Source organism: Trypanosoma cruzi, genomic scaffold, assembly GCF_000209065.1.
Source record: "Trypanosoma cruzi strain CL Brener 1047053517129 genomic scaffold, whole genome shotgun sequence".
In the NCBI taxonomy this organism is placed as follows: Eukaryota; Euglenozoa; class Kinetoplastea; order Trypanosomatida; family Trypanosomatidae; genus Trypanosoma; species Trypanosoma cruzi.
Genome location: NW_001849547.1, coordinates 290462 through 301879, shown reverse-complemented (window position 1 = coordinate 301879; position 11418 = coordinate 290462). Strand labels below are relative to the sequence as shown.

Sequence of the window (11418 nt, the reverse complement as noted above, 5' to 3'; positions counted from 1 at the left end):
TTCGCAGCACGTGAAGTGAGGCACAGCTTGGAGACACGTTCGTCCACTTTCTTCCAGGTCGCCAGCACCTCCTTCACCCGCTTCAGCTGCGCAGTCAGACGCACAGAGACCACACCGAGTGATGGTTCCCCATCGCCCTTCTTCTTCTCGTACAGTGCAATCAACTCCTCATTATTATTATTTCCACTTCCAGCACTTTTGTACAGCAGGGAGCTGGCGGCAGCGTCATCATCACCGGACACCGACCCAATATCAACAATGTGCGTATTGTCCGTCAGCCAAAGATGAAGTTCACGCTTTTCTTTTCCCTTTCTCCTTGAATGCGCCGGCAGAGTAACGAGCATCACGTCCCTGTTCTCAATCGTCGCTGTGATGAACCCGCTTCCAACGCCCTTCTCATGTCGCTTTTGGTTGTTGCCCCACACGCGCGAGAGTGTTCCGAGGGCCTCCGTCCACGAATCCCCCTTGTCACCGGACTCGTACACCCTGCGGCGGCCGTCATCGCACGCAGTCATCATCATGAGTTTTCCCTCCCTCCACTCCGCAACGGAGGGATCACTGCAGCCATCGTCAGACATCCCCTTCGACAGCGTCCAACTCGCAATGTCTGACGAGTATATGATCAGCGAAACGGTCTTCCCATCCTTCTTCGTCCCTTCCACTGGGAACAAAATCGTACCGTCATTTATATTAACACCTGATCCACCGCCGCCAATCAGTCCTGTCAAGGTGTCCCGTTTGCCAAAAAGACCCCACGGTAGACCGTAAGTATCTCTCCAACAAATTCTTTTGTCCTTTCCTTCCTCACCACTGACGTTCCCTTTCACCAGCAAGAGTCCCCATTGAACCCCATCAGTCGCATTGCCAGCAGCAACTGCAGCGGCAGCACTTTCACTGGTGTATTTTCCCGCAAGCATGTAAATATCTCTTCCATTCACAACTGTTGTTGGTCGGCTCACATGTACTTTCGTGTCACTTTGGGAAACAACATCCTGTTTTTGATACGTGCACTTCCCACCTTTGAAATGACATTCCTCCGGTGCTTGTGTCTTCAGTTTAGTTGTATCCAATTCTTTTGATTCTTTATCGGTCCACTCCAGGAGCTCCGAGGCAATCCCAGCAAAACCGCTGTTACTGGCTTCCGTGCACTGCGCCTCGGCAACAGCAAACACATCACCATTCACCTCAACAAGAACTGGAACACGTAAAGAACTCACTGTTTTTTCTTCATTTTTATCTCTCCAGACAAAATATGGCTTTGGTGAATATCTCAGACCTGTCCTCCGCAAATTCCCCTTATCAGTGGCTGTGGCTTCACCAGTGCCGCAGCACATCATCACGACGAGGAGGAGCAGCACCGCGGAAGCAAACACACGCCAGGACATGTTGGGCCTCTGCGGCTCACTCTCTCCTCCTTCCCTCCTCCTTCCGCTGGATCCGGTCATGCGGCGACGGTTGTGTGTGCGGGGTGCCTTCACTGCAGCAACACGTGAGAGCATATCAATATGTGTGTGTGGGTGGTCTGTGCGTTGTTGGTCCTTTCAAAAACTCTGAATTTCGCAGTAGCGTTTAGTGCCTGTTTGCTTTCTTCGTAAGAAAGTGAAAGAGAAAACGAGGTAATAAATATGGGTGAAAGAATAAGCACCGCCATCCACAGTGAGTGGCACCATCATCCCCGCCGCAGTCACTCCCCACAACAACAACTCACGCACACAGACACACGGAACGAGACGGAAGAACAGCGCACCGGGAACACACAGCGACTGCCACCACCAGCAGCAGGAGTCACGGCGGGTGTTTCGTTATTCACGCGTCAGCACACACCGAGCAACGCCCACACACGATAACAACCAGCGGGAGGCAAAAGAGCACAACCGCCCTCGAATCACCGACACACTGCCGCCGGTCGTTCAATTCTTGTCCCTCCAACGCACCCGCTCCACCGCTGGCGCACATCACCCCGCACAGCCGGAGGTTCTCCAGTCGACGTATCCACTGCCGTAGTGATGCCTCGACAGTTGCAACTGCCAAGCAAGAATCCATCCGCACATGTCCCAGCCACCCAAAATGCCACACCACTCACCGGCCGCACGCTGCCAACATCACGCCCACAACACATCGGAATCATTCAAATCACGGGCTCCCGTCCTCCCTCCTCGCAAGATGCCGCACCATGGCAGCACGTCAGCGCGGCCACCCACGCCAGAAGCTACCGCTCGCAACACCATCTAATGTGCCGTGCGGGCCGCACACAACTCTCCGCATCATTCGAGATCAGCCCCCACCCACGCACATCATCGCCAACGCGTCGCAGTCCGCAACAACAAATACGGCAAAAAGAGTCCCCACGCCATCCACAGCAGGAACATCGGTGCCGCACACACAAAACAAAAGCAAAAAAGCAGCGCAGAGGCGAGCCGACACGCACACCCCCCACACGCACGGCATAGAGCCTCTCCCATCGTATGCGTGGTCCAGCCGAGACAACAACAAGGGATGCAGGGGCACACGCAACCCTTGCCATCCCCGCTCCCAAAAACACAAAGCGAGGAATACACCGCAGCTCGGACACGGCACAATCGAGCATCGCGGGCGGCGGCGATGAGGTCGGTACCCATTCACTCCCCTCTGCTTTTTGTGGGCAAACGGCTCCGCCCATGAGAGATTACAGATGTGTGCATACTCAAAGACTGACCATGATAAGCGGTCACTCTTTATCCACGGCTGGGTCGCCGCGTGTTGGTCGACGGTGAGGCACATCCACCACAACAACACGCCACGGACAGCGAGGCTCTAGCGGCGCAAATGACAGCGATCCCCGCCACAGCGCAGTCGTGCCGACCAAGCAAAGCGATATACCGCCGCTTTGCACACACCTCGGAAGGCCGCAGCTGCATGGCACCAGTGATGCGCACAACTGTCGACAGCTGGACGGCATGCAGTTTCCTTCGCCCGTGCCTCACTCCAACAACAAAGGCAGCACAGAAGGCCGCCATGGTCCCTGTAGCAACAAATTCCTTTCGGGAATAGCCGTGACAACATCCTTTGTGTGGGTGCCGCGGTCGGTCTCAATGCTCCCCGCAACGGGGACGAACGCCCGTGGCAATCCTTGTTCAGTAGATGTCGGTAAAACCGTCCTGCTCCACGCGCCCTCTCCTCGCCGTCCCACGGATCCACTGGAAGTAGGCTACCGCTGGTGGCGGATATCGTGCACACCTGCGCGTGCTCACGGCAAATGACGGTCCCCTCATCGTGGGGCTGAGTGGCCCACGTACTCGTCGCTCCGTCCGTGCATGGGACCAACGGACGTTACCCTCTTCAGCCACTTCTAGACGCACCTGCATGCCGAGGCGCCGCAATGCCGCATGCGTAGCAGCACCAAGATGTCTCTCCTCCGGGTACCTCGCATCCGTCGTGTTGTTGGGAGGCGTGTCCAGACACCACGAAGAGGGCTCATCCCCAGGCATCGCAGACAAACATTCTCCTCTCCAAATAACAGCGTCAACATCCCCCACATCCAGTGCGGGATCAGTGATGGGGCAACGGTCCATCGGACGTTTGGCTGAGCTTCATGGATTCTCCCCAAATACCAACCGCGGAAATACCGGTCCGACGCGCAGCGTTTGACAGGGACACCCACGTCGCAGAGCATGTAGCAATATTCACTCACGCTCGGTGCGGAGCGCTTCCTCTGCAGCAGCAGCGGCCTACAGCCCGACTTCCTGCACCAATGCGTCGGCTCCGCCATCCCCCAGTTCACCCTCATGCAGCCAAGGTCAGCCGATGCGGCCAGCGTCAGCTCCGTGCCGCGGCCGGCGCCCCCAATCGGTGCCATCCGCTCATCCCTCGCGTGGCGCTGTGATAAGTGCGACTCCAGCGTCCTCCCGTCCCCATCGTCATCCTGCAGCTCCACGCCACCAATGTCGTCGCAGTCGTGGTGCTCCCTCGCCGACATCGCGGCATTCGTCGAGTCCATCACCACCGACAGCGCCCTGCCACGCACACCGGCATTCCTCACCATGCTGCGGCTTGCCATGTGCGGGTGGGTGAACTGACAGCATGGACCACCAGGTGCGCGGCGGGGCGGGCGGCGAAAAGTCCGCAAAATAAAAACGCCGGGCAAAGTACATGGCGCACGGCAGTGCCCACACACCGCCAGGCGCAGCAGCAACGTAGAGCACTGTGTCAGAATCGGCAACACCAGTGGAACAATGCCCAGCAGGCGCCGTGAAGCGACTGCAAACGCTGCCCGTGGCAAGTGGGGCACAATCAACGGACCCTCCAGTGGCCGGACAAGCAGACAATTCGCATGCAGTTACACAGCAGCAGGGACAGCCTCCTCGGCAAGAATGTTGCCGTGCGCAAAGAATAGAACACTATCCTTACAGTCAAACGCGCCGTTCAAAGAATTTACTGTGCAACGCCAAAAGAAGCCGCAGTGCCTCCTGCGGTCATCCAAGTCCCTTGTTGACACATTGATGCGGACTGCCACTCGTCGGTCCTTCCCAAAGCCGCTGCCCACCCGCGACGCATCCTGCGCTCTGAGAGGCATGTCCCTCACCATCAGGAGAATCAACCACGCGCCGTCGGACGTATCGCGGCGTCCAAAGAAAAAGGATACATCAAGGTGAAACAAAAGCATCAACTGGCAAATCACACCACAAACATCATCAGAAGCAGAAGAAGCAGCGCTGCTGGCCGTGGGCAACGTGGATAAAATGGCGCATGGCACACGCGGAAAGAAACACCGAGTGGCTTGGCAAGGTTACGAGAGGCTGACGCCTTCAGCAACAAGAAAAACAATATGGGAATAACAAGGGAGGATTAAAGCGATCGCAGTCAAAACATGCCGCCGATCAAAAAAGAGGAATGGATGTGCTCAACCACAAAACAAGTAAAGCAATAAAAAATAAGATAAAGCGTGGGGCAACCAGCACACACACTCTCATTATTCCCGTAAAGCAAAACACACACACAAGGAAACAGGGAGAGAGAGAGAGGTCGCCCACTCAATGCAATAAAAGCAAAACAGAAACAGTTACGGTGCTCCGCCCATGCAGCCAGGCAGGACGGCAGCGGTGCGTGTCGTGCAAAAGAGAGCACCAACGGGCCTGCATGGGTGTGCATGCATATATACAATGGGCACATCATGTGTGTGCCTCGTGGGGTGAGGTGACAGTGAGGTGTTAAAACACATTATTGAGGACAATCCTAGGTGTATCATCAATTACGCCTAGTTGTCGTGTGCCGTTAGGACTCATTCTTCTATTCATGGTCGAATAGGTTTTGGGTTCTTTCAAACCACTGTTACCCTAATATTACTGGAGGAAAATGGAAGGGGAAGCCTTCTTGTTATTATGCGGGCCGAGACACTTTTTGTGCGCAGCTTGTTTTTGGTTGCTTCCCCATTTCTCGGTCCACTATCGACATGTTGGTGACAACACTTCGCTGCAAGGAGCGGCGAATAAAGGCATCCCAAAATCACACGTCATGACGTGGGAGCTGCAACGGATATATTAGTTTTTTTACTCTCGCGGAATACAGGCAACTTTTGCCTACGTGGTGTCAGCAGAAAACCCTGCAGACGGCATATCGCGTGGTCGCGTGTTTACACTTCAGGACTTGGCGAAGGGGTGGAACTTGTGAAGGGAGCGGCGGGGTCTTGTGGTTGGAGGAGTCCAAAGTTTGCCACTCCGTGAGTTATAATATATCTAGTACTAACAAAGCACATCGTGTCATGACAGTGGCAGTCCGAATATATATTCTTGGAGCAGACACTAAAGAGGTGGCGAACCCACGGCCTCTCTATTTAACTTTTCTCTTCATCCGTCATTTTTGACTTCTTTAGATCATTTCAGGATCCGGCCAGCAGCCCAGTCCAATATTGCTTTGCATAAGCGGTTGTGGGTTGTTAGTTCTGCCGCTGGGACGTTTGGCATGCAGCAAACTGCGGTGGGCGTTTAATAGCTATTTGCCTCTATACGAGCACCTGTGGAGGGGTGTTTGTTCTCTGGTTGCCGGAGCTTTTAGTGCGTGCGAGACTTCGGCGGTTGCTTGTTTATTTTCCATTATTTATTTGTTTATATTATCGTGAGGCGCTGTTTTGCTCGATGGGGCGCAGTGTTAGGAAGGGGAACTGTTTGCGCAAACTGGCGTCACGCCGTGCGGTGCGCTTATTGGGAGAACAGCGGCTCTGTTGAATAAATGTTCAACTTGACGGCAAAATACTTTTGTCGGGGTGCCGGTGGTAGGAAAAGACATGCTTAGCCCAACACCTGAAAAAGAGTGGCACCATTATTTTGAGTAGAATCCGCTTTTGCCTCAGAATTTATGACCATGAGGGCGCAATTTCCTCCTCGACAAATGTGGAAATGAAAAGCGACGTTGTTGAACACAACAATAGTCCTTTAATTGTGTAGCTCCTTGTTGCATTGTTTCTCGGCAGCGGGGGATCATCGTTCCACCGTGCTAGCTCGGTGGTATGGCGTATCGTGTGCGTTTCACGCCCTCTCCGGGGCCGGGACCTCCTTTTACGTTTCCACTCGGCAGGGCGGACATGCTCGAAGACGGTAGCCGGCGTGTGGGTTATGGAATTTGTTTGGAAAAAAACACGATGAACAAGCAACAGAAACGCAATGGACCCCTATTTAGCACTCGATTCTGGAAATTTACATTGCGTTCCATCGATTTGGAAAGTTGGTTTATGGAACTTGTCTTGGCGATGCGAGCTTGGGATTCTTGCGCGTGCCGCATGCTTGAGGAATGGGCGTGTGGAAAATAATTCTTTCCCGATCTTATACATCGTTACCGGAGGCATGGCGTTTTCAAGGCGCGGATCCACGTTGTCTGCCGATGCAGCCGATGAAAGGCGACACACGCATGGGGTCCGCTGGAGAAACCGCTGTTGAAGTGAGTTCGGGCCGTTTTTCACCCACCGAGTGAATTTCGATCTCTTTTCTCCTGCCCATAGATGCGGGTTTCTGCGAGAGACTTTTTTCTGTAATTGAATACCTATATGGGTGGTGGAATCTCCTTCTCCAGCGCACCCGCTATTTCCTTTGTACTATATATATGGAGAAAGAGAGGGAGAGGGAGGCTCTGTATTTAGTTTACGAATGGGAATGCGAACTGGAAAAGAAGACGCTGTGACCCTCTTTCTACGAGGTCCCCACAACCTTATTATTGCTGTATGGTTTATTCTCCCTTTCCTGAGGGGCTTCCTTCTGCCCTTTAGGGGAAAGCATACAATCAAACATAACATGAACGAAATTATTACTCGCTTCTTTGGTTGTTCCTCACACTGTAAGCCTGAAGTTATGGGCCGCATCCTTCATGACGTCGAGAATTTGTGCAACACCTTCCATTTCTACTGTCGCGACGCCAATTGGGGAGTGACACAACAGGAAAAACTTTGCATCTATGGTGGGCTTCCTATTACTATTAAGAAGAGCAACAGCGACCACACTTCTTTAACCCCAGACAGCCGTGAACAAGCGCCACCACATCGTTATGTCTTGCCCTTGCAGATATGGCTGACGCGCTTGTACCCCATTGAGCCTCCTCTGGTGTTTCTCCTCAGCGCGGAACAAGGCTGCAGGATAGCGAGCAACCACAAATACGTTGATGCTACCGGACGTTGTCACACGCCGGAGCTAGCAGCATGGCATCCAGTTTCATCCTCACTTTGTGATGTCGTCAAGAAGCTGTGCCAGTTGCTGTCAGCTGAGGGCTTAATCCCGCTTTGTTTTGGTGAAGAAGGCGTCAGCTCACCCTCAAAAGGCCATGCGACAGCAGTCTCACAGCGATTGTGTCATGGATTAGAAAATGGTGACGATGATAAACAGACGGATGAGCATGAGAGGTGCGTGGTGTGCTTTTCTCCCAAGGAAACGGTGCTCGTTCCATGTGGACATTATTGCCTATGCGATGCATGCGCAACAAATGTGACTCATTGCCCTCTGTGTCGTGGGTCGGTCAAGTTCCGTCAGCGTGTGTTTTCATGACAGTGAAGGGGTCGTCTAGTTGAAGAGAGAGACAAAAGCCGGGACGCCACAAAGTACTATCGGAAGTTATTCACGCAGTGAAACGATCCCAAATGGCAATGGCACACCAGTAAAAAGAAGAGAAACATCCGCAGTGATATGTTGTCTTTGTCCACTGAAGCCTTGACAATTGCAAAGGACTTCCCTGAATTTCCCTCAGGCTCCTTTGGTGTAAATTGGATTTTATTTTTCCCGCATTCATTCGAGGCAAAACAACAGTGGACCGCTAAAGCATCGTTCTCATTTTGGTTGATGCCAAGCATTTGTACCGCCCCAATCGCATTGCCACCCGCAACCAGCGTCTCTGGGAGGTGGCGGGCTGGTGACGAGACGTCCCCGCCGCCCGGGCACACGCGCAGCACACGTGTCCTTCTATGAGAGGGCGGCGTTTGACACGGAGTGGGGCCGACATGATGGCACCACGCCTCCCATGGGCCGAAGCGCGGCGGCGAAATGAAACAAGGAGGAGGAGAGACGCGGAAAAGAGGGAAGCGCGGCGGCCAGGCAGAACGGAAGAAAAAGCCCTTGCGGCGAAGGAACGCCCCGCGAGCTGGAGGAAAAAGGCCGTCACGGGCAAGTTCCCTTTTGCGGCGCGGCCATTTGTTCCACCCGGACCACGAGGCGTCGCAAAACGCTATTCGCTGGCGGATCTCACGAGCAGCTGGAGGCATCAAGTATCCTCAAACAGCGCTCACCGAAGTCTTCGCGGAGAAGTTATAGGAATCGCCCCTGGCGAGAGTGTCTTCACGAAGAACCTCCTCATTCATTGCCTAGTTTTTCCGCCCGGCTATGCCGATCCCGCGGACAACGATTCCGACGGTAGCCACAAGGGAAAAGAGCAGATTTACGTTCAATTTGGGTTGGCAAGAAAATTTCCGTCACCGCAACCTTCTCCACTGCTGCACCAAGCTACCCACGGCCGCCGATTTGGGTTTCCAGAAGATCGTCTGTTCCGACGCCGTGGGAGTGCGTGTGTACTATCCGCTTCTCAATGCCGTTGCTTTCTTTGGACGCTCTCTTTTGCTGCACAGCCGCCCTGCAGATATATGCATTGACAGACATGCACACACACACAAACACAAACACACGCCACGTCGTACATGCTTTGGAGCGGCGTGAACACTGAAAACGCACGCACGCACAAGATTCTGGCTGCGGTGGCTTTTGCGAGGAGGAAAAAAAAGCCTGCAATTCATTTTTCTGACATGTTGCTGGTGTGGTGTTGGCGGCATGCAGCTGATTGGGTGGTGTGTCATTGAGGGAGCTTGGGGTACGTGCGTATCGCCTCCCGCACAGCAGCTGCACGTGCTGCCGTCTCTCTTTTGCTGCTCATCGGCTGATTTGGGATTCTTCGCCTGTGTGGGGGTGATGTGCGCCAGCGGCGGAGCGGGTGCGTTGGAGGGACAAGAATTGAACGACCGGCGGCAGTGTGTCGGTGATTCGAGGGCGGTTGTGCTCTTTTGCCTCCCGCTGGTTGTTATCGTGTGTGGGCGTTGCTCGGTGTGTGCTGACGCGTGAATAACGACACACCCGCCGTGACTCCTGCTGCTGGTGGTGGCAGTCGCTGTGTGTTCCCGGTGCGCTGTTCTTCCGTCTCGTTCCGTGTGTCTGTGTGCGTGAGTTGTTGTTGTGGGGAGTGACTGCGGCGGGGATGATGGTGCCACTCACTGTGGATGGCGGTGCTTATTCTTTCACCCATATTTATTACCTCGTTTTCTCTTTCACTTTCTTACGAAGAAAGCAAACAAGCGCTAAACGCTACTGCGAAATTCAGAGTTTTTGAAAGGACCAACAACGCACAGACCGCCCACACACACATATTGATATGCTCTCACGTGTTGCTGCAGTGAAGGCACCCCGCACACACAACCGTCGCCGCATGACCGGATCCAGCGGAAGGAGGAGGGAAGGAAGAGAGAGTGAGCCGCAGAGGCCCAACATGTCCTGGCGTGTGTTTGCTTCCGCGGTGCTGCTCCTCCTCGTCGTGATGATGTGCTGCGGCACTGGTGAAGCCACAGCCACTGATAAGGGGAATTTGCGGAGGACAGGTCTGAGATATCCACCAAAGCCATATTTTGTCTGGAGAGATAAAAATGAAGAAAAAACAGTGAGTTCTTTACGTGTTCCAGTTCTTGTTGAGGTGAATGGTGATGTGTTTGCTGTTGCCGAGGCGCAGTGCACGGAAGCCAGTAACAGCGGTTTTGCTGGGATTGCCTCGGAGCTCCTGGAGTGGACCGATAAAGAATCAAAAGAATTGGATACAACTAAACTGAAGACACAAGTACTGGAGGAATGTCAGTTTGAAAGAGGGAAGTGTACTTCCCCAAAAGGAGCTCAGGATGCTGTTTCCCAAAGTGACACGAAAGTACATGTGAGCCGACCAACAACAGTTGTGAATGGGAGTGTTATTTACATGCTTGCCGGAACCTACAGTTTTGAAGTGACTGAAGCAGCTGGTAGCACAGCTGCAGCAGCTAAATGGGGACTTTTGGTGGCTGTGGGAAACGTCAGTAATGATGGGAGCAGCGGTAAAAAAATTTATTGGAAAGACACTTCCGTTATCCCGTGGACTGGTTTTGAAAAACAACACGAATCCTTGACAGGGCTGATTGGCGGCGGTGGATCGGGTGTTAATATAAATGACGGTACGATTTTGTTCCCAGTGGAAGGGACGAAGAAGGATGGAAAGGCCGTTTCGCTGATCATATGCTACTCAGTCACTGAGGGTGGGAAGCTGTCGAAGGGGATGTCTGCCGACGGCTGCAGTGATCCCTCCGTTGCGGAGTGGAAGGGAAAACTCATGATGATGACTGCGTGCGATGACGGCCGCCGCAGGGTGTACGAGTCCGGTGACAAGGGGGATTCGTGGACGGAGGCCCTCGGAACACTCTCGCGCGTGTGGGGCAACAACCAAAAGCGACATGAGAAGGGCGTTGGAAGCGGGTTCATCACAGCGACGATTGAGAACAGGGACGTGATGCTCGTTACTCTGCCGGCGCATTCAAGGAGAAAGGGAAAAGAAAAGCGTGAACTTCATCTTTGGCTGACGGACAATACGCACATTGTTGATATTGGGTCGGTGTCCGGTGATGATGACGCTGCCGCCAGCTCCCTGCTGTACAAAAGTGCTGGAAGTGGACATAATAATAATGAGGAGTTGATTGCACTGTACGAGAAGAAGAAGGGCGATGGGGAACCATCACTCGGTGTGGTCTCTGTGCGTCTGACTGCGCAGCTGAAGCGGGTGAAGGAGGTGCTGGCGACCTGGAAGAAAGTGGACGAACGTGTCTCCAAGCTGTGCCTCACTTCACGTGCTGCGAAGAATCCCTCAGCTGGCAATGGCTGCAGCGCTGTTAAGACCGCGGATGGGCTGGTT

At 53.7% G+C, this 11418-nt stretch overlaps 3 protein-coding genes and 1 pseudogene across 3 annotated transcripts, besides 4 other annotated features; 2 read left to right on the top strand and 2 right to left on the bottom strand.

Annotated features, from left to right (window-relative positions):
* Tc00.1047053509031.20 (trans-sialidase, putative) lies at positions 1–1499 on the bottom strand (the record flags this gene model as incomplete). The annotated part of the gene is made up of 1 exon (XM_801636.1): positions 1–1499. A coding segment is annotated over one exon (1499 nt), but the record flags the coding sequence as incomplete, so codon positions are not given.
* Positions 1–11418: a sequence feature (areas not merged during assembly with more than two copies in the genome that could not be assigned to a particular haplotype).
* Positions 3570–4727, bottom strand: Tc00.1047053509031.10 (annotated as a pseudogene).
* Positions 5181–5730: a mobile genetic element.
* Positions 5652–5877: a mobile genetic element.
* Tc00.1047053509031.6 (hypothetical protein, conserved) lies at positions 7116–8003 on the top strand (the record flags this gene model as incomplete). Its single annotated transcript, XM_801637.1, has 1 exon — positions 7116–8003. The coding sequence occupies one exon, from the start codon at positions 7116–7118 to the stop codon at positions 8001–8003; it is 888 nt and encodes a 295-aa protein (XP_806730.1).
* Positions 9097–9132: a microsatellite.
* On the top strand, positions 9982–11418 carry Tc00.1047053509031.3 (trans-sialidase, putative; the record flags this gene model as incomplete). The annotated part of the gene is made up of 1 exon (XM_801638.1): positions 9982–11418. A coding segment is annotated over one exon (1437 nt), but the record flags the coding sequence as incomplete, so codon positions are not given.